This window comes from Temnothorax curvispinosus, unplaced genomic scaffold (genome assembly GCF_003070985.1).
Source record: "Temnothorax curvispinosus isolate PA1 unplaced genomic scaffold, ASM307098v1 QBEX01012727.1, whole genome shotgun sequence".
Classification (NCBI taxonomy): domain Eukaryota; kingdom Metazoa; phylum Arthropoda; class Insecta; order Hymenoptera; family Formicidae; genus Temnothorax; species Temnothorax curvispinosus.
Window position 1 is genome coordinate 1969 of NW_020222507.1, and position 23979 is coordinate 25947.

The window sequence follows — 23979 nt, forward strand, 5'->3', positions numbered from 1 at the left end:
AAATACCTTATCAAATAAAGCTCTAAAGAGTGGACGTATAATTTTAGTCTTATCTTTCAGTTATATTCAAATGCACGATACTTAATAATTTTAACTTAAGGCTCGGTTAGTTGATTAATAAGTAAAAGATAAAATAAAAGCACAAAAGAAAAAAGTTTTTTTATGGGGTCTTATTCTTCTTGATGGAGAGGACGGATTGCACGTGCTGAGATGGAATCGAAATCTTTGTCTTGCTACCAATGGGATTTGCCAGAGTAGAAATAACTTATATTAAGGAAAGAGCTCGAATTGAATTTCTCTTAACAAGATACGAACAATGTTCCTTAGACAAAGTGCACGAGTCCCCTTCTGCAATTCTCAAATCATAATCTCGGATCTTGCAAATTTTCATCTACATTTGTAAAATTGACAGTCTTATCTTAGAAGAAGAAAGTCACAAATTAAAGGACGGTTATTACGGACGAATTACTCAAGAGAAATTTTAAAGGACGAGATGACGGTAATAAATACAGCAACGTGTAATTCAATAGCAACGTTCAATATTTGTTTAAGGTATAGACAAAGAATTTTATGACAAAGTTTAAGAAATATAAAATAAAAGCTAAACATCAGCTATCAAAGAAATCAAATGGCGAGGAAATAATATAAGGGATATCGATGAGTAATGCGTTATAGTAGAAGAAACTGCTGCGGCGCTGCTTTTCTTATTTATAGGACTTTTAAGCAGTATCCCATGATGTATGTCGCGGACGTTGAGCCAAGGAGAGTAAAAATGCGTTACAACTTCGAAGGAAGTTACGTGATGTGATACATCTGACGCGTGTATTTATTAAATATTAAATGTATTATTTATGCGCCGACAGGAAAGAAATCTGATAAGAGATAAATATATTATCATGGATTTGTACAGATATGTTACGATGTACATGTTTCACAGACGTACAACTCAAAATTAATATTTGATGCTAATAATAAAATTTGGTGTTAATTAATAAATACAATTAATTTTTAAAAATAAAACAATATTTTGAAATTAAGGAAGGAAGAAAGATGGAGGGACAAATAATTAATTCTAATGGGGTCCTTAATTGCGTCTTCGGCATTTGCGGACTGCCAGAACGGAGGAACTATAGAATCGCATAAGGACTGTTCTGGGAAATGTCCAAGAGATGATAAAAATAGCCGAAATAAACCGTCCACGATATAATGTGAGTTCAAAAAGTATCGTAGCTCGTCATATATTTTCATTTTTACCATGGATGTTTCGCGTGTTACGAAATCATTCGTCATTTACGTTCCCGCAGAATTATAGTACCTTTGTTATGCGTTCATATTCGCAATATGAATTTAATACCGAACTCTTTGTGCACGGCTGTTAAATTAGAAATTCAAATAACCCGATCATTTCGCATTCCGCAAGTGCTATCGAATACTTGGCATCGATCACATCGTTGGCGAATTTTCAAATGTTCCGCATATAATAAGATGATAATGGTTAAAATTGTAATGATTGTATATCGGTCGTGAATTTATACAATTTTGTTTTATTCCTTTGTGCATTGCAATCCCGCCGCTAATTATTCAGTGCTTATCCCGTTGTTCAAATGGAACTCGCATACGAAAGGGGGGAGAGAGAGAGATTGTGTGACAGAAATGGTTATAATCAGTATTGCTAGAAGAATTTATACGTTTTGATTTCGAGTACAACCGTTTCATTAATTATGTAGTAATTATTATTAATTATAATAATTTCCGATGTGTGAACCCCTTAATTTTTTTGTTTAAGATTTTTATAGTAATTATCAGATGCAGCAATGCGCTCAAAGAAAGTAAAAAATTTTAATTATTGAAATAGAATTGGAAATCAATCTTATTATTCTTATTAACAAAGATTCCGTTATCTCAAATATTTTGTTTATCTATTTTTCATTTATCTATTTATCTAATCTTTCTGATTGATTTGTCTTTAATCCTGATATGCGAATAATCACGGGTTTTTATAAGCGATAAAACTTCGATTAGCGATGAATTTGTGTTTGCACATTAGATCTGCGGACGTATTTTTACATGTGCATGCACCCGAATAAGAAAAGGGGCGTGATCGATCGATTCCTGTACCAACTATTGAAAATAACTGGCCTTTTGACCCGAGGTATTAGCTGCAGAAACATTAGTGCTTCGCTCCGTTGTTGCGTTAATTAGCACGTAAATCAAATGTACGTTAATTAATGTATAAGTCAATCGCACAATATGCGGCTGACTAGCGGAATATTCAATATTTATGCAATTGCGATTGTTCTATTCGACTGCTTATCATTCAACCTGTTATCACTTAATACAAAAAAGCAATTATCTGAATTTTGAAATAGCATAAGAAATAGAAATAATAATCGCTGAATACAGCGATAATTATTTAAAAAGCAAATGAATAAAATTAATAAAATGTCGTATATTTATTAAAAGTTGTAATAATTGCTGCATAATTGTATAATTGTCAGTAAATAATAGTTACAGATTTTCTGTGTAACATCTCATCCTCATCATTTATACCGTGAATAACTTTCGCGTCTTTAATTTTATATAAAAATTGACAAGTTTTAAAGATATGCGATATTGTAATAATTAGCGAGTAAAACCAATTAGAGAGTGGAACCCAAGGACAACTCAAATTTTAAATTAAAAAAAAATTGTCTGCTTCCGCTCACTTCAACCTACTTTACTAACTCTCATCGTGGCGCGGAGTAGTTACGCTTCCATCCAATCATTACAGTTTTTCTGCAACGTGAGTTTATAACTTAAATTCGATACAGTCTCCAATAGATTGCTTTAATCGGTTTAGTCATTCGGCCGCTGCAAAAGGCACGCGTATGTATATATACACGAAGCACCCTGTGTTAAATGTTAACACTTATTACGGAAGTAACTTTTTTAGAGAAACAGAACTAATAATACAAGATATTATAGTAACAAATATATTTTGTCTTTAAAGAGTCTTTTTTCACCATCATTGTCAACACATTATTGTGGAATGTGTTCTTCTCCAGGTGATATCCAGAGCCCTGAGCCACATTTTTTAGGGTATCGTTACAATCATGGCACATTTGCAATTTTCTGTAGAAGACCTTGCAGTGATGGTGAACAAGTGGAGACTGAAGACAAAATACATTTCTTACTATGATATCTATGTTATTAGTTCTGTTTCTCTCTGAAATAGTTACTCTTTCATATAAGAGTTAACATTTTCTTTTTGAAGCACCCTTTATAATTTCATACCACTGTGTATACACAGTTACGTATACTACATGTAAGTAAGATTTTAGACCTCGGGTAAAATGTGTACATTAAGATATTAAAGATCCCTCTTAAAGATTTTAACATACTATGAAAAGAGGAAGTCACAATTTTTTGAATCCTCGAAACGGATATAAAATTCTGAAAAATGAAACATTTTTTTTCTTTTCGTATTAAACGAGGGCAGCAATTTTATAGCTGTCGTCCCTTTATCCAGAGTTGAGAACTGATAACTTTCGTGTGGAATCCTTAAAATGATCTATGATCGTGACCGCGTCCTACAGCACGAAGCGATTGAAAAAGTTGGTTTTGTTCGGAGAACATAAAGAATCCGACTCGGATTTTAATAGAGAGCTGGCTCGAGATTCTCGTTTCTGCGCAGGACCCTTGATTGTCCGCCGAAATTGAATGATCGCGAAAGAAAGCAACACGAAATCGAACACCCAAAAAAAAATATTCTGCCGATAAGTGGGGAATTCCTCTTAGCAGTTCCTCTAAGCAAAAAAACATTATATGAAGAATATCCTTCTTTAAGTAATACGTATTACTTTATAAATGAGTGGATGCGTAAGCTATAATCAAGAGTAAATTCCTCTACAGTAAATTCTACTATTAGCCTCTTAAAATAAGAGGATATGCTAGATATTTGCGGCGCGCGCGTTAAAGTTAAAAGACGATCGTCTTATTAGCTACGCGATGCGTACGCTACCACACGAGACGCCCGTGTAGAAAGTTCAGCCCCTTGCACAATGCCAGGCAACAGGCAATAGGAACAGGAAATAATAAAAAATCGTTAATTACAACCTAAAATATTCGAATGTTATGATTTGTTGGCAACAGGCAATAGACACATAATTTCCAACGTGACGGAAACTCCTGTGTCTATTGCCTGTGTCACTGTTTATTCTGCATTTATATACATAGATTTCTGATTTTTATTCCCTGTTCCTATTGCCTGTTGTCTTTATTAAGAATGGCCTTATATAACATAAGTCCTCGATCATTAGTTATATATTAGGGATGCCATAAGAAAGATTTCCTTATTTTAACCTGATGAGGTCCCTATCATTATTTATTAGGGATTCCATAAGAAAGGTTTCCTTATTTTTATCTAATAAGGTCCTTGTAAGGATTTGATAAAGATGTTTTAACTTCATAAATACTTATTTATTAGGGCTAACCGGATAAGGTCCCGATCATTATTTATTAGGGATGCCATAAGAAACGTTTTCTTATTTTTGTCTATTGAGGCCCTTGTAAGGATTTGATAAGAATGTTTTAACGTTTTAACTTTATAAACATATTATTTTCATAAATATATTTACGAACACAAAATTTCATAATAAGCCGGCACTGGTTTCTGACATTCACCCGACATTAAGAAATATTATATCATATATCTTATATCCAATTCAAAATTTTATTACTCTTTTTAAACTGAATTTGTTTATTAAGATGATTTTTGAAAAATTATATATTTGCGCTGGTTATGTAGACAATATATAACACTTACATCAAATTAAGAAGTGGTCTACCATGTAAGGCAGTTGGCTCACGATCCAGAGGTCCCGAGTTCGATCCCACCAAGGTAAGTGTTTTTTCCAATACAAAAAAATATTTATAATCATAGACTACATCTTAAGAAACAAATTTAGTTATAAAATAGTAATAAAATTTCAAAATAAATAATTTTTTTTATTTATTTCGGGTGAATATCGGAAATCAATGTCCTCTAATATTAAGAGGATTGCACAATCTTGAATCTAGAGTCTCATGATTAGAGGATATTCCTCTACAGTTTAAAACATCTTCTTAAGGCCCTATTTCAGAGGAAAATCCTCTAGCATGAACCAGGAACCGCTAAACTGCAGAATATTTTTTTTTGGGTGAATTATTTCGTCTGATAGTACGATCTGTTCAAGGAGATAAACTATCCCGGGATGCGGAAACAAGACGGCGGCCACCGATGTTAGAACAGAACGTTCCTTTGGAGCATTAAAAATACAATGGAAAGCTGCGTTTGTTTGAGATGTACGTGACCCGAGAAAATTACAAGATAACAATTACGAAAGTACGAAAAACATAATTTTACGTTCGAGTATCGCATTCAGTGGTCGCTTATTACAGAATGTTTTCAAAAAAACATATTTATGATCATTAACGTAAAATACGTTGGTTTTACGATTTTTATATCTCTCCAACGATATAGAGGTGACAGCTAAAGCTTCTTTTAACGCCATATTTATTTCTATATTCAGCGTTCTTAATAGGTTAATGCAAACGTCTGTTTTGTGCTCTCCATCGAGTTCTTATATTCTTAGACCCTTATCCTTGTTGCACATTTAAAGTATAGCTATCTGCTGCTAGATTTTATTTCGAGACATGACCGGATTGAATGGTTTATTTATTCGACATCGTAAATGTTCTTCGAATTATTTAAGATATGAAGAAAAAACTCTTGACAAATATTTTAGAGATTTTAATTATATATATACACACACAATAATAAAATTTACAATTATCACCGTTTACAATTATTGTTCTTTACATTTATACAATCATGAAGAAGTTTTTAGTTTGTTAGGTTTCTAAATTTTTAGATCAGTGATCCTTAAGATCGCTGGATCCTGAATGAATTATTGAATTCTTACATCGGTTGAGTTCTAACTCTCGAAACTTTCCGTGCTTGGTTGGTGACATCATGAATAATCGCTGTTCTGTTTTATTCGACTTGGAGTGTTTGCGGTTAAAGGATGACCTGGCACAATTTGTGCAATAAATAGAATGGTCACTAGAGAGCTTTAAAAACTACCTAAACCAAAATTGCATATTAAATTAGATCGTTGAGACTCAATAGCGGGGTGAACAAGAATAACCGAGAAAAATTCATTAGTTAATTAAGCCAGACTCATAAATTTATCAGTCGGTTAACTTAAAACTCGCACTCAATGTTGTTTCTTTTTTACATAACTTTGCCAATATTTAGCTATGAACATTGTATGCCTTATATGCGGTGCGGGACTTTATTAACTAACTAGTACATCTCGCGAAGAGTATTATTATTATGTTTACTCTGGGGTTCGATGTTGTTTACGATTGCGTCGATTAATACGAAATCAATACAAACTTTTCAATATTTATTCATTTCACTATCTGCATGTTATACGTTTCTAGTGCGAGGAAAGAGGGATATGCGGGATCGTTGAAAAAGTTGATAGAGGCAAGCGAGAATTGACGATTCTCGTGCGAGTTATACTGTCGTACAATAACAGCAGTCAGTCATCGATCTCTTGGGCTTGCTTCCGCTCGTAAATCCGCGTGTAAAGGAAAGGTAGTGAGTTTGCTCGTAATTCGCGGCGATATAAAACGATCTCGGGGACGTGAAACGATCCCGGTGCATCGCACTGCCATTAAAACGGTAATTTCCGGCCAAATCGATGTCGTGAATGTTACTCGTGATTTCTGCGACTCGCGATTTCGCTCCACGTGACTAGAATGCCTATAGGTATTCGGCTACCTGTCCTGTTTTTCTTTCTGATTTAACGCCTACAACTTTGTATTTCTTTTGCAATGACACATAAATACTGAAAGCATATTGTTAACGTGGCATGACGACAGAAAAGCATGTGGAAAAGCACATAGATGAACAATGAAATTCAAAATAATGTTGTCCATTAACTTTTTAACTCGTTTGTTGAAATAATATTATACATTTTTCAATTAAGCTCATATTAAATTTTAAAGTTAAATGTAAGCTTTTCAACTATTACACACTTCTGGCTAGATTTTTATTAATCATGGTACGTTTCGAAAATACAGCGTTATGAGGACTCAAACTACTTTAACGATTTCACATGGACACATTTAGTGATATGTAATAATTAAACAGCATGATTCCTGCTGACTCGGTCCGCTAGACTGAGCGAGCTTTCGTGAAAATTGAAATGTTTAAGTCATGAAATATAGGATATATGTATGTAATACCTGTTAAGAGATTTTAGTGATATTACACATCCCGGCATTACTAAACATTCTGTCTCGTTGACCCGAAATGTCCCTCAAGGGAAGTATCCGGTAAAATGTTCTAAGAAAATTGGTAGCACTTCTTCACCATCTTTTCTACTGTGCATTACAATACCAACAAGCTATTTATATAATAGCTTTTTAGACGTATACTGCTTTCAATTTTCTTGCCCTTGTCGTTCAATTCCTAAGTTTATGTTTATGCATGATCGTATTTCTCATCTACCGCAGGAATGTAATACATCCTCCACCAGCTATTTGCCCTTTCAAATATTAGACGCGGGAGACAAATGTGGGTTCCGCAAGCCCGATAATTAGTGCGGTAGAGAGCGTCGATATATTTATTGACAATGTGTATCGATTGTTCCGAAGGTACATGTGTATATTCTCTGGATAAGACCGTCCGACATTTCGCTTATAATCAATGACTTGCCTACACGGAATGCATTCAAGGACAATCAAACTCTTTCAATTATGTATTTGATGAAACTTGCTCGCGCGCAACTTGCTCGCGGAGCACGTCCGAGAACGCGTAAATTACTAAATCAGCGAAAGTTTTATAGCGAAATGGGGCGGAAAGGTGTGGGATGTTCGTTTTAAAACATAATTGGAATGCTACTTCGCAACGTTTATATCACTAGAGAAACTGTGTACTCTAAAATCCGTGATTAATTACATTTCATATAAAAACATTGTGCTTATGTCGTTTTATGGAATACTTTTATAATTTGTAACAATAGCTGTGTGCAAAACAAAATTAATATCGTGTAATTTAAAATAAACCCTTGATGTGGACGAAGCATAAATAAAATATTTTTTTACAATACAAGTACGTTACAATAATTCATACTTTTACGATGCCAAAGCGAAAAATTATTTGATTTATAATGATGTAATCATGATACGCAAAAACTACGCATTACATTTAAAAACTTCCATGAGAGATAAGTTTTGAAAGTATAAAAATTTATTTTAAATATAATTTAAAATGTGGATTCGATTTCTGTAAAACGACTATTTGTGAAACGCCTTTATCAGCCTCGGGGCGAGAATTAAATTATAGTTTCGACAAATAGAATTCTCGGTTGAAACTTTGGACAATCTTCCGAAAAGTTTCTATCTTTGATCGTTCTAAAATTCAGGGAGACTTCACACAGATTACATCTTAATAAAGTAGTCTAAAAGCGATCTTCAACTATTCGATAATCTTCAAAAGTTTTTTGTCCGCTTTATACTTTTTCTCGTTGTCAATCGCAGCGTTTTTTCTATGCATTTTTCAATAACAGTTATTAGCAAAAACATAATAAATATAAAAAACTGCATATTATCTATATTTTATTTTATTTTTTTGTTTGATAATTTCAATATTGAGCCGTCGGATAAATGGATGTTGAAAAGCAGCAATAACTCCAGAAATAATAATTAAAGAATCATAACAGCGCATCTTGCAAATTTGTTTTTCTATCGCGGACAAATATACGGAACGATTGAAATTATAGATAAACATTGTTTCTCATCGCTACCGTGGGTTTTATTTGATTTCGCGGGAAATCCGACTGAATAACCATTTTTGATATGCAGTTTTCGCTCGATATTGCGAGGTATCAAAGTAGCATTCAATATGCAAGTTTCCAAAAACTCCCAAATTGGATCCTACTTCGATTTTCGGAAATGCGGAAGTTTACCGCGAAGGACAAAGGCTCGTGGCAAACGTCTCGTTTGCGGGAACAATGTGGGAGCATAAAGGGAGACTCGAAACTCAATATTGTGCTTGCGCGCAGGCACACGATGTCTCGAATGGGCTCCATCAGAAAATTTCTGAGCACTTTCTGCGAAGAAGCCTCGAGTTGTCCAAAGCGAATGTACGCGTGTAAAATCGACGGAGAATCGATTTCACAAGCGAGATGAAGCTCCGCGAAGAAAGAGGGCACTTGACTTGCTTAACTTTCTCGGTTCTGATTTATCGTAGGTCGCCGGGTTATTTCGTCTACAATACCTACTCCGGAAAAAATATGTCTGAGGTGTCGACAGGTCCGTTTATATATATGTATTTCAGACTTGAAGTTAGTCGTGATAATAAGAGAGTGTTATAAATGTTAAAGTGTTAAATTCTTTCACGCAAGCTTTTAAAATGTAGACACGGTATGTGGTACATTTGTAATTTTAATAAAGTTTTTTAAAAACTTTCTCACTTTCGTGAGACGCAATAAGTAGTTTTCAATACGCCTTTCTAGATAAATTAAATTTTGATATTATTATATTACCATTATACATTTTACTGTTAATAACTCTACTTTTTAACATGTATTCAACATTATTGCGTGACTACTGAGATCGACAAACTTTTCGTTTCTTTTATAATGCTCGGAGTTAATTTTTTATAGAAGACTAAGATTTTCTTAAAATGGACGTGTTGTCTATTGTAAAAGTAGTTCGGAAACTTTTAGATTTAAATAGTAACTCTTTGAAGAACAAAAAATTGAATAATAAAATGAACTCGTTTTTTTCCTTTACTTAATTAAAAATATACTGTTTCTACTTTATAAAATTACTTTACTTATAAAATAAAACTGAAGATAAGAAGAGTGATCCAAGGAATAACTTTATATTCCTTCTTATTAAAAAAGTTTTCAACGCCTTTGCCTGCCTCCGGGACATCAAAATATAGTGACGATGGGGTTAAATCGGAGGGTAACTATCACGTTCGGGTCTTTGCCCTTTTTGAAAAGTCTGCGGTTCATATGCTTCTCGCCCTCTTTCTGTCGCCCTTCCTTCCGCGCATTTGCCTTCCTAGCAATTGCCCGACCACTACCACCCCGACCATCTTCTCCTGGCTGTTACCGTCTGGCCGCGGTTATTGGCTGCTATATTCGCGGAGGTGACATAAATTATTGCTACATTCTGGTAAGCGAGCACGGCTTGCTTCTCCACTTTTTACGACAATTGCGAACAGCTTCGACCGCTTTCACTCGTGTAAAACAGTATCGAGGGAAAGGTCAACCCCCGAACCATCTAGGTCAATTCTTGAACTAAGAAGATTTAAAATGTTTACCCTTTTGAATCCAGAAATTTCTTTTCACTTTCAGAAATATCGAAATCTCTATATAAAGATATTCGCATTTCTAATTTATAATACATTTGTAGAACATATATGTTAAATATTAGAGGCGAAGAAATAAATGGCGACTTATCATCATATTTTCTAAGCTAAGAAAAATTGATCTCGAATTTATCAAATCACGAACTTCCATTAAAACTTGGTGCGGTAGCATTAGGACACACCGTGCATATATTACTAACAAGTCACAGTAAGATCGGATAACTTGTCAGAAGTTCTTAAACATAGTCGGTACTTTCCGTTAGCCGAGTTTCTAAGCTTACTGCATTATTTCGTCATTTTCACGAGAAGTAATTATTTTATAGGTTTCTAGCGTGTTTTTCAATAAAATTTCAACACGTCGAAAGAGAAACTTTCTCGCGCGAACAGTTGTCGAGATTACAAATAAATTTTTGTTCCTTCGTGACAATTTCCTGTTTCAGCAAATAGTGTTTACAGCAAAAACGTGTTTCATCGTTTACCGTTCAACCTTGCATTCCCCGTCTATCGTCTATGCGTTGTTCTGTAATAAAAATACTCGAAAATGGAGAACTACTTAAATTAAATTCAGCTCTTACACGTGTGTACATTGCAATACAATTTACACCGTCCCGTGCGACAGACCGGTGTAACCATATAAGAAGAAATAAAAGACTCGGGAAGCAATTTCGAACAAATTAAACGAACTGTCCCTTTGTGCAGTAGTTCTTCCCCAGTTGACACTAAAAATATAAAATATAATCAAACTGTTTTTCGATATCTAGGAGTTTGGATGAAAGAAGTGGATGAGACGGCGACAAAAAATTTGTACAAACTTATACTATTTTTAAAGTAACTATATGGAGTATATGGACTGTGGTGGAATAAGGGCACTGCCGGTTTCGTAATACAAAAAACTAGAAAAAGAAAAATCACGATGTTGTTGAAAATTGAATAGCGTATTGTTGGTTTCCGGTGGCGTTATTGATATGCCAGATAAAAATCTGCCCGGTGCTTGAAACCGTGTAAGTTATTGATCGTTATATGCACCGACTTCTCTACAGAGGAACGCGTACGGTCCTTTGTAAACCCAGTCGTGGATTTAATTATTTCTATTTGCTCGTGACCCGTTGCTTTTGCTCGAAATATTTTATTTACAAGTTTTATGGCGTAAAAGTTGAAAAATTAATGCAAATGTTTGAAAAATTCAGTCCTTTAAGTGTCAGTAAATTCAAATGTAACCGCAATTAAAATTGCATTAAAAAAAGATGATTATTTTTAATTAAATAGTCTAATTTGCACGTTAAAGAGTACGTATATTTTATTTCATCCTGTTTCTCACAAGAGAAAAGTTTGTCATATAGAGGGAATATTACCCCTGTGATCGGTCTTTCGTGCGATATTTGCGATTTTTATATTTAAAAATAAATGTGACAACAGTTTACATCGCAATACTTAAAAGTCCCATAAAAGGTCTAGATATCGTTCAGACGTTAAAGCCCTTTTCAAATTAATTGGAAAAACACGTTCTTTTTAATTGATACTCGCGAAACGTATTCAGCCCAGCAGAAAGCCCGATGAAAACCCGATTTATTCCTTTATACCTCTTTGCCCTCCGGCCTGTAACCGAGCGGCGCCTCTTGAAAAGTAATAAAAAAATTTTTTCCGCGGAATTAATGACCGATCGAGATATGGCTCGTTGTAACGGGATCATCCCGGGAAAACGTTCCAGAAAGATTGCCATTCTACTAAAGACTCTTAGATCCTTCGGTATCGATATCGCGTTGAAAGAAACGGAAATGTCACGGCGACGTGCACGTTCCTTCAACACGACGACAGACAATGCTGAGCTCAGCGCTCTGTCGCGAACTCGATCGATATGTCGTGAACTGTGTAGACGCGTTGCCTCGTGGCGACGTGATCTCTTCCATCGCCATGCCACTGCCGTGACGATACCGTTGATACCGCGCTATTGTAGCACCGGCGTGTAATGATATCGCTACTCGGTGCGGAAGGAGGCCCCGATGCGTCTTGCTATAAATCTTTCACAAAGAGCCTCTGTTTCTTGACACGAGGAATTACGTCGTGTTAAATTCCCTTTGTTACGGAATATCTACTTATAAAGTAAATCTACTTATACAGTATTTCTCTCGGGTGTAAAGACGATACGGGGGACTTCTCGACGTAAGCCTCTTTCGTGGAAGTTGCGTCTTTTCCGTTTGCTTCCTCTTCCTCTCTCGTCTCATTTGTTCCTTTCTATTGTATTGGGAAACCGCGTTATCTTTTAATCCGCATTCCCTGGCCCGCTCATGTAATTGAATGAGATTGTCTAAATCTCTTTATGTTCACTAAAGTCTTCATGTAAAGCGAATAAACCATAATCATACGATTCATACGCCACGTTTAACGCTAAATATTCCAGGATAACGCGAGCCATTAGCTTTTACAACCGACATTCGCGCTGTATTTATCGTGGAAACTTGGTGGAAACTACTTATTTTAAATGTAGGAATTGTTACATATTTATACGAACGGTGCTGAAGAAAGAAAACGCGTTAAATTGTGATAAATGCGTTAAAAAGATATATTTAGGCGAGCGAATTCAGGTACACTTAAACGCGAGAACATCGCAAATATTTCATACGCATTTTCTTACCCGACGCTTTACTCACCTGTTTTCTACTAAAAATACCCTTTATATCGAAATTGCCTTTAAAAATTATATTAGAATTATAAACGTTACTTAATTCCCCCGCACTCTCTCTTCTGCGCCTGTGCTACCCATGAAAATCCCCGTGGGCGCACAGAGGATTCTCGGCAGGTCGTAGACAATCTCTGGGAACACATATCCGTCGCATGCACACATGCGAGAACTGCATGCAGCCTGGCTCCGTTTCTTGTCGTGTTTTGGGGTTTCGTGACGCGGATAAAAGCTCGCAAAAGGCGCTCGATAACGTAACAAACAATGGACGATGCTTGGACGAGCAGCGTTCGACGATGAGAAACGAAGACTTCGGGGACTCTTAAAGAGACTCTTTCCACGGCCTTTTTATAGCCCGAAGGGAACGCGGGAAAGAATCCCCGTTTAATCGCTACCGATTACGGCCGATCCACGAAGCTGCTCTTAAACGTCATTGCCGCCAGATAACTTTAGTAAAACCGGCTTGGTCAGCAAGCTATAAGAGATGGGAAGACTTACGAACAAATAATATCGTAATGTACTTTATCAGCATGTACCGTAACACGCCATTCAATGCGTTATAATTCATATCCTGCGGATACACGTTCTTTTAAATTTCGAAATGTAATATTTTACGTATAAACATCATACGTAGAACAAATAAAATATAAATAAGCAATTTTGGTGAAATTGCAATAAATATGTAATGTGCAGCGACGTGTTCTACGTTAAAATAAAAAGCAGCTACTAAATTGTAATATATACTGATAGCAATATTTACGCCACATGTTATTAATGAAATGTGGGAGTAAATGTCATATTATTATCTAATAATATAAAATAAAAGCTTCGGCAAAATAGAACGCGTTTTTTTTTTAGTGAAAAAGTTTTAAGCGCGATTCGAATGTATTCAACTGATATATTTCTCAAGTTTCAGTCTAGAAAAGTATCGGCGCCGTTCTTCACGTCGATAATGAGCGAATTATTGCTATGGCTAAGACGAATGGATCGAATGATAAACGTCCGTGCTATAGCTTGTCTAAAAGATTATAAGATATTTTAAGTCTTCGATATTTTAAGCTCGATCTCTTCAAGCAATTTAAGATAAAGATTATTTCTTTAATGGAAATGTAGCTCTATCTTCTTATCTGCTGTAACATTTTATTACTAATTTTATATATTATCTGTAATATATAAAATTATACATTACCTTGCTGAGATTTCAAAATTTACAAAACGTTAGATATCTAAAAGTCCAAGAGTTTAGCGGTAAAAGTATAAATATCAGAAATTCAAGATTCCAAGGATTCAAACTTGTGAAAGCGCTTCAAGAATGTCACATTCAAAAGATCCAAGTTCGTAAATATGTCAAGTATCAAATATCTAAACATATAATAAATTCAGTTCACAGACGCGGATGTAGATAGTTCAAGATTCGGAATTAAAAGAAAAAACGAGTAAAAAGAGTGGATATGGTAACGTGTCCAAGAAATCAATAATATACTCCACCATCAATCAGCTATTTTTTGCCAACGGGATATTGAAGGAAAATGTTGCAAGATATAACGTATGTTTCTCGCATATCGTGTGCATTTTATGAAACGGTTGAGAAATGTGGTGAAGAATTGCTAACATCGTAAAGAGACATGAAGGAAATAAAGTAAGTGATTCGATCTAGAGTAACATACACTGTAAAAGAATTTTATTTATTTAATTCCACTCTTTCTCTAGACGCTCCTTTAAAATGCTTCCCTTCTGCTTTTTCCATCTTCGCCCGTCTTTGCCGACTTTAATGGCACTGGAGCTGACCTGAAATCAAATTGAATATTTTTCTACGTCAGTAAATCTTTTGGTGTTTTTGCTCGCCGCCTTTTGCGACTACATTCGATCTTCTTTGAATCTTTTCAATGATCACAGAGCAAGAATTCAAGTCTCCAATAACGCGTGTGTTTCCACAGAAATATATTGATTAAAAATTCTATATTTTTCGAGATTTGTACCAAAAACGTGCAGAAGTAAAAACAAAATAAAATTCTAAATTCGTATATCGGTATACGTTCGTAATTTGTCGAAGTTAAATGAAGGGGAGAATTCTTTACAGGATATCTTATCATTGTTAGAAAGTACTTCACCGATAGAACTCTTTAACGAGTTTGCGAAACAAATTTTACTTAACGACTTGAAGACAAGTATTTTTAATTGCTGTTGAGATAGCTTAAAGATTAAGAATTCAAGGGTATTTAAGAGTTTGAACGATTACCGTTCGTCGCAATGACGGTTAATAGACGTGCACATTTCCTAAACAGGTTTCAGAGCAAGATATGTATTAAAGGAGGAATTACTGTAGAATAAATCAAGCTGGGATTTTGATCTTGCAGGTAGGACGGGAACGAGGGAAAGAAATGAGAAGTAAAGGACGAGAAATGGTAGAGCAGAAAAAAAAAAGAAAAGAGCACGCGTTACGACTTGGCGCCGTATCAGGGCGCTTCCCCGATTTTTCGCCAGCCTCGAGAATAAAAACGCGTCTTGATTAAGACCGTCTTAATTAAGAGCGTTTCTCTTGCTCGGTTACCTTCATACACGGCTATTTTATTCAGTAATATTCACTTATCAATTTATTACGACCTTACTTAACCAAGTATACGCGACGTATCGTTTTTATTTTATCCTCCCAAGCCGTGTATCTTCTGTCATATTTTTACAGTATTTTAACTGTTGACACACGCGCCGGTCATATATCTTTATCTTGTTTCGAGTACGCGAGCCGTAAAATACGGGTGTCCTTTCTCTAAATATGAACAGTCGAGTTAGATAACAAGTTTCGTTAAAAAAGAATGAATATACGAGAGAAGCTGTGCGGGAAACATATTCTTGCTTCACATTCATAGATAGTATAATATTAACTTTTCTTATTTCTTTCCATATTTATGTTAAATTGTTCTGTCTGTAATAAAATGCGCGACATTCTTAAAGCAACAATTTTCTCAAATATACAATACATATACATATGTTTATGCATAGGGGGGTGTTTAAATATAACAAATATAAGATGACGCAGTCATATTTGTCATTAGTCATCATGACTAATCACAACTGACAGGGTCAATTTGAAATTTATAGATAATTACAACTTAAAAGAACGTGAAGATTTATCGTAATTATCTTAAGTGGCAGCTCTAATTCCTAACCGGTTTAAGTATATGCGAAAGCCACCTTGATAAATATTTACGAGGCCGCATAATTTTATTACCGTTTGCCACGATAGCAAGTTCCGTTACTCTTAATATAATCTGAGATGCATAGCATGTCCGAGAGTTTGAAACTAAGATGTTACCACGTTGGAAGAAAAAGTTCCATTTACGAATGGCGTGCGGAACAGGCCGAAAAAAGTACGGTTACGGTGGCGTGTGTTATATTACACGAACGACAATGCTGGAAACGGCATCGATTATCCCACGGCACGACGTGAGGAAAATTGAGCAAATAACGTTTTTCACATTCTGGGGATCATGACCGATAAAGCTCAGCAATTTCTTCAATGTAGGAAGAAAACGGCGTTGTGACCGACGACGACGACGACAACGCCGGTGGCGAGAGGCAAGGCGGGATAAGCGAGTAGCAAGTCGACAGAAAAACAGATACGACGAAGCTCGTTTCCTTTATCTACCCGGAGAACTTGGAGACGATTCCTCGCGGCACCTCCTTCCGCTCTGCCTCGTATATTTATACGAATCCTTAATACTTTCTCCTGCAGTGTGCACGCCGCACATACTGAGATACACGTGCAAGGCTCTTATTGTTAGATCCTTGAATTACCAGGACCTTACTCGGTGCCTTACACAGTGGATTTCCAGAGAGCCGGGCGTCTAGATCGTTGAATTTCTGGAGATTAACTTCTGGAAACGTTGTTTCAGTGAACGGTCAGAGCAGAAATAAAGGAATAATAGTTTTGAGAAAATTAATTCAGATACCCCGAAGATAAGATAACTCGAGTCCGACCTGAAGATTAAAATAATGATGAAATTAATGAAAAATTACGCTACTGCGTGAGAACAAATATAACGTGTCTAATTGTAAAGGAAACGCACATACATTATGTTTCCTAATGTTAAGATATATTTTTAGAAATACTGATAGAAAACTACTTTTATTTAAGATATATTTTTTATTTTCAGGTAATCAGATAAATGACAAATAATAATTACTATCGAATTTGGAATGTCAAGATAAATAATAATTGATACAATTAGAGGAAAATATCTGATTGAAATATAATTTCAATCCGAAGAGTGCGGTTAAATTTTGATTAAATATGTCATAATTAATTTTTGATGTTGATATGATATTGATTAATTTACATAGTAATTAGTATTAACACATAGAAGAAATTATAATTGCTTTACATTAAATTAGAAGTTAATCAATTATATATACTAATTAAGTCGTCATTAGGATGGATATCTTTTAATTAAATTTCGGGGAAGAATAGAGACTTGACCTATTTAATGATTTCTCTCTGTCGCTCTATTCCAGGATTCCACATTTATACGTTGAACGAAAGCGCGCACACAGAAAGGGAGGAGGACGAAATCTTGACAGTGAAATACGAGGATGGCAGATGGTCGAAACCGTATTACGACTGCGGAGGTGGCAATATCTGGATGCTGACCTACACCGTACCTTTCTTCGGATACATCAACGATACGTATTTCTTCAAGTGAGTGCAGATTCTTTTCGTCACATCAAACGTCCGCGATTAACCTAGCTCCCTAATTAATAAATCGAGAATGTCTACGAGAAGGTTTTTTGTAACTCTTATACGTTATTAGTACCATAAATTTGCATTTTGTCTTTTACTCGGCTATCGTGTTTCCCATATGGATGAACGATTCCAAATTTTAATTACACGTGACGTTGTAAATCGAATTTGTTTACGTGCCGAAACATAACGAAAAATTTCCAATGTTTAATCTGTTGTGCAAAATACTCGAATATAAATATAGATGGGAATCTGAATTTATATCAGGTTACATGATATAAACATGAGATTGAACGTAATGAATAATTTCAAATATTCATTATTGGAATATGATCGGTTCCCTTATTGAAATATTACGGCAACTCATCAATCTTTAACTACGTCGTATCGAAAGATCGAGCACAGATAAAAGTCTGAGAGAACGCTGCGTAATGTAAGTGCCACTTACATTATGAACGTACACACGTTACTATTCGTAAATTAAGGAGCCTGCGCCACTCGAGAAATTGTACCGTCATCTTCATTCCGCGATCGTATTTGAATCTCAGGATCTTTGAATTGAAAAATCCTCGGAAAATGTACAAGGATCTTAGAATGAAAACTTGGAAGAATTTCAAGAATCCGAAAATTCAAGTGTCAAAGATTTCGTGGAGTTGGAGGATTCTAGAATGCGATAACGTGCAATATTTTTGCTAAATCGTAACATTGCGAGAAATATATATAGCGTCGAACTTTCTTTCACTGGCGAATTTGCGCTGAAAAATAAAGAATCAGCGAATTACAGGATTTATTTAATCGTAAAATACTTTTTCCTCAGAGAACAATGAAATTACATTGTATAGTGAAAGAAGTAATTAACTGTAACAACAGTAATTAACATTTTCCTTCATCAATTTGATTACGTAAAAATTTAGGTTCCATAAATTTCCTTTCTCTTATAGCGATTCGTTTCAACTTGATGGTAAAAGTATCAGAATTCGTTCGATCGCTCCCCTTGTAATATTCCGGGAAACTGGTTTTATAGGTCCAATGTGTCAATTTGATCGTAATTACGACATAAATTTGATCAGCAGATTGGTATCATTGGCGTAATAAAGCCGTCGCAATATAAAAGGAGAAAAGTAATATGAAGGATTATCTAATACTAACGTTAAATTTTTTTAATGACGCTCTCAATTTAAGGATCGGATAATATTCAGTTACATTCCTCGATGTTCCACTTTTCCGCAAAAATTATATAAAGATATCATTTCCCGAGCGCGCTTCACAATAGCGATGTCTTTTTCGTTAATGAATCTAAAAGGGAAGAAAAGAAAAATAGAATAAATGAAGAAAATCTGGCGATATCCAATATTTTAAACGTAATAAGTTCTCGAGGGGGATTGCACGATATATATAGATTGTCTCAACCAACTACCTAGATATCAAGTAACTTGATAGTCTCGATTACGGTTCCTTAAGCAAACTTAAAGTCAGTGTTCCTTCGAAGAAGCAATATTATTTCGTATTTGAAAGTTATTTATTAAAAAAACAAAACTTTAACGTCTTGACAAAATGATTTTCTTTTTAATTAACTTTGAGGTGGATTTTATCGTGAATGAATAATGTGAATTAATTTAACTGTCGCAATACTTTAAATGTAAATTCTATACTGTCTATTTTATGGTGATTGGTAAAAATAAGCTTGACGCATTTTCTACGAGGAAGGATTACATATTTATCGAAGAAAGGACAGGGAAGAATAGTTTTTCATGATATATGAAAACTGTTCTAAGCAGAAAATAGAACTAGAGTTTTATCGAAATACTTTGTGTATATTCTTTATCCAATACTTATATTATATTCATATTTTATTCATCAATGCAGAGCTTGAAGAATGTCCTGTGCCATCAAATCAGTTTATTATTATATTTATTATTCCGGTATATGTATCGCGACGCATTGTACTTATAGTTGATAAAGAAGTAGAGAAGCTTACGTCTTTTCTCCTATGAAAGTGCACTTTTTAAAGAAAAGCGCCTTATGGATCCTCTATCCTCCTCTCTATCTCTTTTTTTCTTTTCCTGCCTAATATCGCGAAAATTCTTTATTTTCAAGCATAAGACATAATTATAATAACATTGTTCATAAATTATGTTTGTGATCAATCAAACTTCTTCAGTTCTTTGAGAATTAACTTTATGTGGAAAACATGCTTTTTCCAAATCAACGGAAAACGAAAATTAAAACTAAAAATAACCTCGCATTGATATTAGCTTCAGTAAAAAATATAACTAATATAATATAATTAAAGTAATGTAATTTTTAATATTATATACAACTAATTATAAGTGATTAGAATCAAAATTTTTGAAAGTCAATCTAATTGGTATCCAGAGCGCAATAGGGTTAATATAAGGGATAGAGGTATTTAGAGATCGTAACTGTTGACTGGCGCTCGGATATTCACTGGCACAGTCAGCAAGAAGAGTTATGTCATTTCGCGACAGTGAAATATACGGGGAGTTCGCGATCGTGTTTTCCTTTGAGAGAATCGGCGAAACTGTGCGCGGCAGAGAGCACAAACGGTAACCGCATAGTCGCATTATGCCGAGCTAATGATAGCTCGCCCATCGCGCTCTTGCTTGCCCCCGCGTACGCAAGGGGGGCAACAAGTGAGTGGATGGAACGGACGGTGGAAAGTTACGCTAAAGTTGCCAACTCGCTCGGACGCAACCTTGTCGATATTAGCAGTGAAGTTGCTTGCCAACAAACTGTCGTAACTAGCGGAAGTTTTCCAAAGATCTACCGCCCAGCCAACCCCACAACGTAGAATCGCTCCCATTCTTCCGTGTGTTCATTTGAAATCGTTAAACTCCGTCAAACTATAGAAACTATTTGCACGTGAATACGAAAATAGTTGAACTATTCAATAGAAAAAAATAAAAAATCCCGACCAGTTTCATACTTCCTTGAGAATTTCTCGGCAGTTGAGCAACTGGTTCAAAATTTTCAATACGAAGGAATTGCCACGTGTTTTTTAATAAAAATGAAATTTCTTTCCAGTAGTTTTCCTTAATTCATAACGAGAAGAATAGATGTGTGATTGGCATTGCGGAATACGTATAGGGTATTGTTATATTTTTTGAATTATTGCTACCATAAAAATGTGCGGGAAATATTTTCTTTGAGCAACTTTCAGTCGGTTTTCTTGTCGGGTTGAACTCAAATAAATAAAAATAATGTATCAGTAAGTTACGCATTTTCCGAGTCCGCTATCTTTCGTAGAGACGTTGGAAACAGTTCGCAAGAAGAAAGACAGCAAGAAAACTGTAAAGAGTTTATCAGTCTCAAAAGAAGAAACTTCTTTTTTCCCCGATCCTTTTCATTATTTAGACTAAAACTTGTGTTGTAAAATGTCCTGACATTATTAAATTTAACTTAAAATTTTATCCTACACGAAGTGTTCAGCAACAAGCGCATCTGGCACACGTAGAACTTTTCCTTGTCGAGAATTGAAATAATTTTCTTTGCTAAAGATATTGGAATATAAATACTTTTAAATGTTAATGATTAAAACTATTTTTACAAATTTTTAATTATATTTTATCATAATTTCTATACTTGAGAATTATAAGATATATTTATTATTTAAAAAACCATGAAAAAATTTAATTATGCGCAATTAAATATTGGTGAAAAAAATTGATACATTTTTTTTTACAAGAATTGTCTTGTTTGTTATATTACCAAACACTGTATGTAAGACATAATTTTAAATTAGCAGTTACCTGTGTTAAATGACATCGCGACATTTCCCATGCTGATCTTTCCTCTGACCCTCCAAACAATCATTAATATTTCTATCTGGAACAACTATAAAACTCTGTAGAACTACGTCTCGGAAGTTGTCGTCATCCGTTTCTTCTAACAATGTTTCATTCATCGGTGTTTTATTTGTCGATGTTTCTTCTTGACAAGTGCCGGATGAAATCACAATAGCCGTTATTATCACGATTATCAGTAAAATGTTCACGAGCAATTTCATCTTCAAATAATTCTGCAAAACCCGATTTTTTAAATAATAAAAAGGTCGGAAAGTCAAAATTTAAATATTGTTCGTTATCTTTTTTCTAAATTTTTAGTCTAACTAAACTTTTCTTCAATTTTATCTGAAATTTTAATTTTAATTTTTTCTCCCACAAAATGCACTTGCTTGAAATTTTTGTCAATTACCTCTCTATTTATCTTTTTTAATTTTATCGAATTTTTATCAAGTTTTTTTTTTACTATTTCGCTCGTTTGGTTCCAGTAAGTAAACAAACTCTGCAGTCTGTCTCTTGCGAATCTGTTATTTATATCTCTTCGATTGGGTAGGCATAGTGGAAGAAACTGGTTATTAGCGGAATCTCACGATCATATTCGAACACGATAGAAACCGCAGCTTATTTAGAAAAAACAAGGTTTAGATATTTATACATAACAATTAAATTTAATGTGCTATGAAATGTTTGATAAAGTAGAATTTCACGAAAGTATACCAAATAAAATGTAATAAACAGAGAATTATGTGCTGCTAATTATTCGCGAGGTAATTATATTTAAGTAATTATAATGAAGATAAAAAGGAAAAGTGTATAAATAGATAATAATATAGGAGGCTCGTGTGAATTTTGTTTAGCTCTAGATATTTGGATATCTCATTTTGTATTTGTAACAATTACCTTACATCTCTGTACATTAAGCGACTTGGCGACATTTATTGTTCCTATCTCTTCGTTGGCCACTCGGGCAAGGCGAGCTATAACTTCTACGCGGAGCAGTTATAATACTATGACTATAACCATGCCCGGGTTTTCGCCATCTTTGACAAGTTTCAGGTGGAATTACAACCGCCAATATTACAATTGCCAGCAATATCTTTATGAGGAATTTCATTTTTCTGCAATATTACAAGTTCCAGGAAATAATAAGAGGTTCGAGAAATCGAATTTCTCAAATATCTTTTAATATCTTATTTTTCTCATTCTTTTCAATCTTCTTTTCTTCTAAAAGATATATAATGTTCTTAATTCCTTTTTACAATTAGATATCTCACTTTTTGAGCTTTTCGTCAGAATTTTCTTTCTTACTTTTTAGCTTCTATTAATTTTCAGTTGTTACAACTTTTTTCTTGACTCACAGATTTGTTTCCTATGGTCCCAGCAAACTAACTCTACAAGTTGCCTGTCGTAGACCCGATATTTATATTTTTTCGCTCAAGCCTTTTTGTTATGAATAACTGGTTATTAATGAAATTCAACAATCGAGAAATAACAAGTTATATATGGAGATAATTAATTACAACATTTACATAGTTATGCACAAGAAGTATTAATCTTAATACGCTAAAAAACGTGGTTGAAAAAAAAACAGGATCGCATCTTGAAAGACATTGTAACGCAAAACTAGACATAAAATGTAATGAATATAAACATTCCGCGAGGAATCATCAGATTTAAATACAAATTAGGAAAGATGCAAGTAAAAAGAGATAGGCTCGTATCTTCTTTTGCTTCCTCATAAAGGAAGCTTTGTTTTCGTAAATTTCGTATATGAACTTTTGATTGCGTATAAAGTTGAGTCTAGTCAGCCAAATTTTTTTACATTCTTGACAATAATATTTATATTTAATCGATAGATTATACAAATCTTTCTGTTGTTGAAAAATTTTTATTAACAAAATTCCACGATCGTTTCTGCAGAAACGATAAACCATTTAAAAATATTTAGTTATTCGCCTATGTCGAGTATCAACGAGCAATTTCATCTTCAAATAATTCTGCATAACCCGATTTTTTAAATAATAAAAAGGTAGGAAAGTCAAAATTTAAATATCGTTCGTTATCTTTTTTCTAAATTTTTAGTCTAACTAAACTTTTCTTCTAATTTTATCTGAAATTTTAATTTTAATTTTTTCTCCCACAAAATGCACTTGCTTGAAATTCTTGTCAATTACCTCTTTATTTATCTTTTTTTAATTTTATCGAATTTTTATCAAGTTTTTTTTCACTATTTCGCTTGTTTGGTTCCAGTAAGTAAACATTCTGCAGTCTGTCTCTTGCGAATCTGTTATTTATATCTCTTCGATTGGGTAAGCATAGTGGAAGGAACTGGTTATTAGCGGAACCT

The 23979-nt window shown here is 34.4% G+C and overlaps 1 protein-coding gene and 1 long non-coding RNA gene across 7 annotated transcripts in view; one reads left to right on the forward strand and one right to left on the reverse strand.

The window, feature by feature from the left end:
• Positions 1-14745: 14745 nt before the first annotated feature.
• Positions 14746-23622, reverse strand: LOC112462717. Of its 5 annotated transcripts, none has more exons than XR_003041698.1 (5): positions 22941-23622; positions 22533-22856; positions 22045-22252; positions 21600-21868; positions 14746-14879 (listed from the first exon to the last, which is right to left on the reverse strand). It is a non-coding gene; the product is annotated as an uncharacterized LOC112462717 (long non-coding RNA). The 5 variants fall into 5 exon arrangements; XR_003041699.1 differs by having other exon boundaries at positions 22533-22750; positions 22941-23620; XR_003041697.1 differs by having other exon boundaries at positions 22533-23613.
• LOC112462714 (probable G-protein coupled receptor CG31760) overlaps positions 17289-23979 on the forward strand; it is a 55647-nt gene continuing 48956 nt past the window's right edge. The window contains exon 1 of one of the 2 annotated variants that reach the window (XM_025028633.1): positions 17289-17787. In XM_025028633.1, the coding sequence (XP_024884401.1) occupies positions 17576-17787 (212 nt within the window). In that variant the 5' untranslated portion in view covers positions 17289-17575. The remainder of the gene's footprint in view (positions 17788-23979) is intronic. The other variant, XM_025028634.1, reaches the window with a different exon arrangement.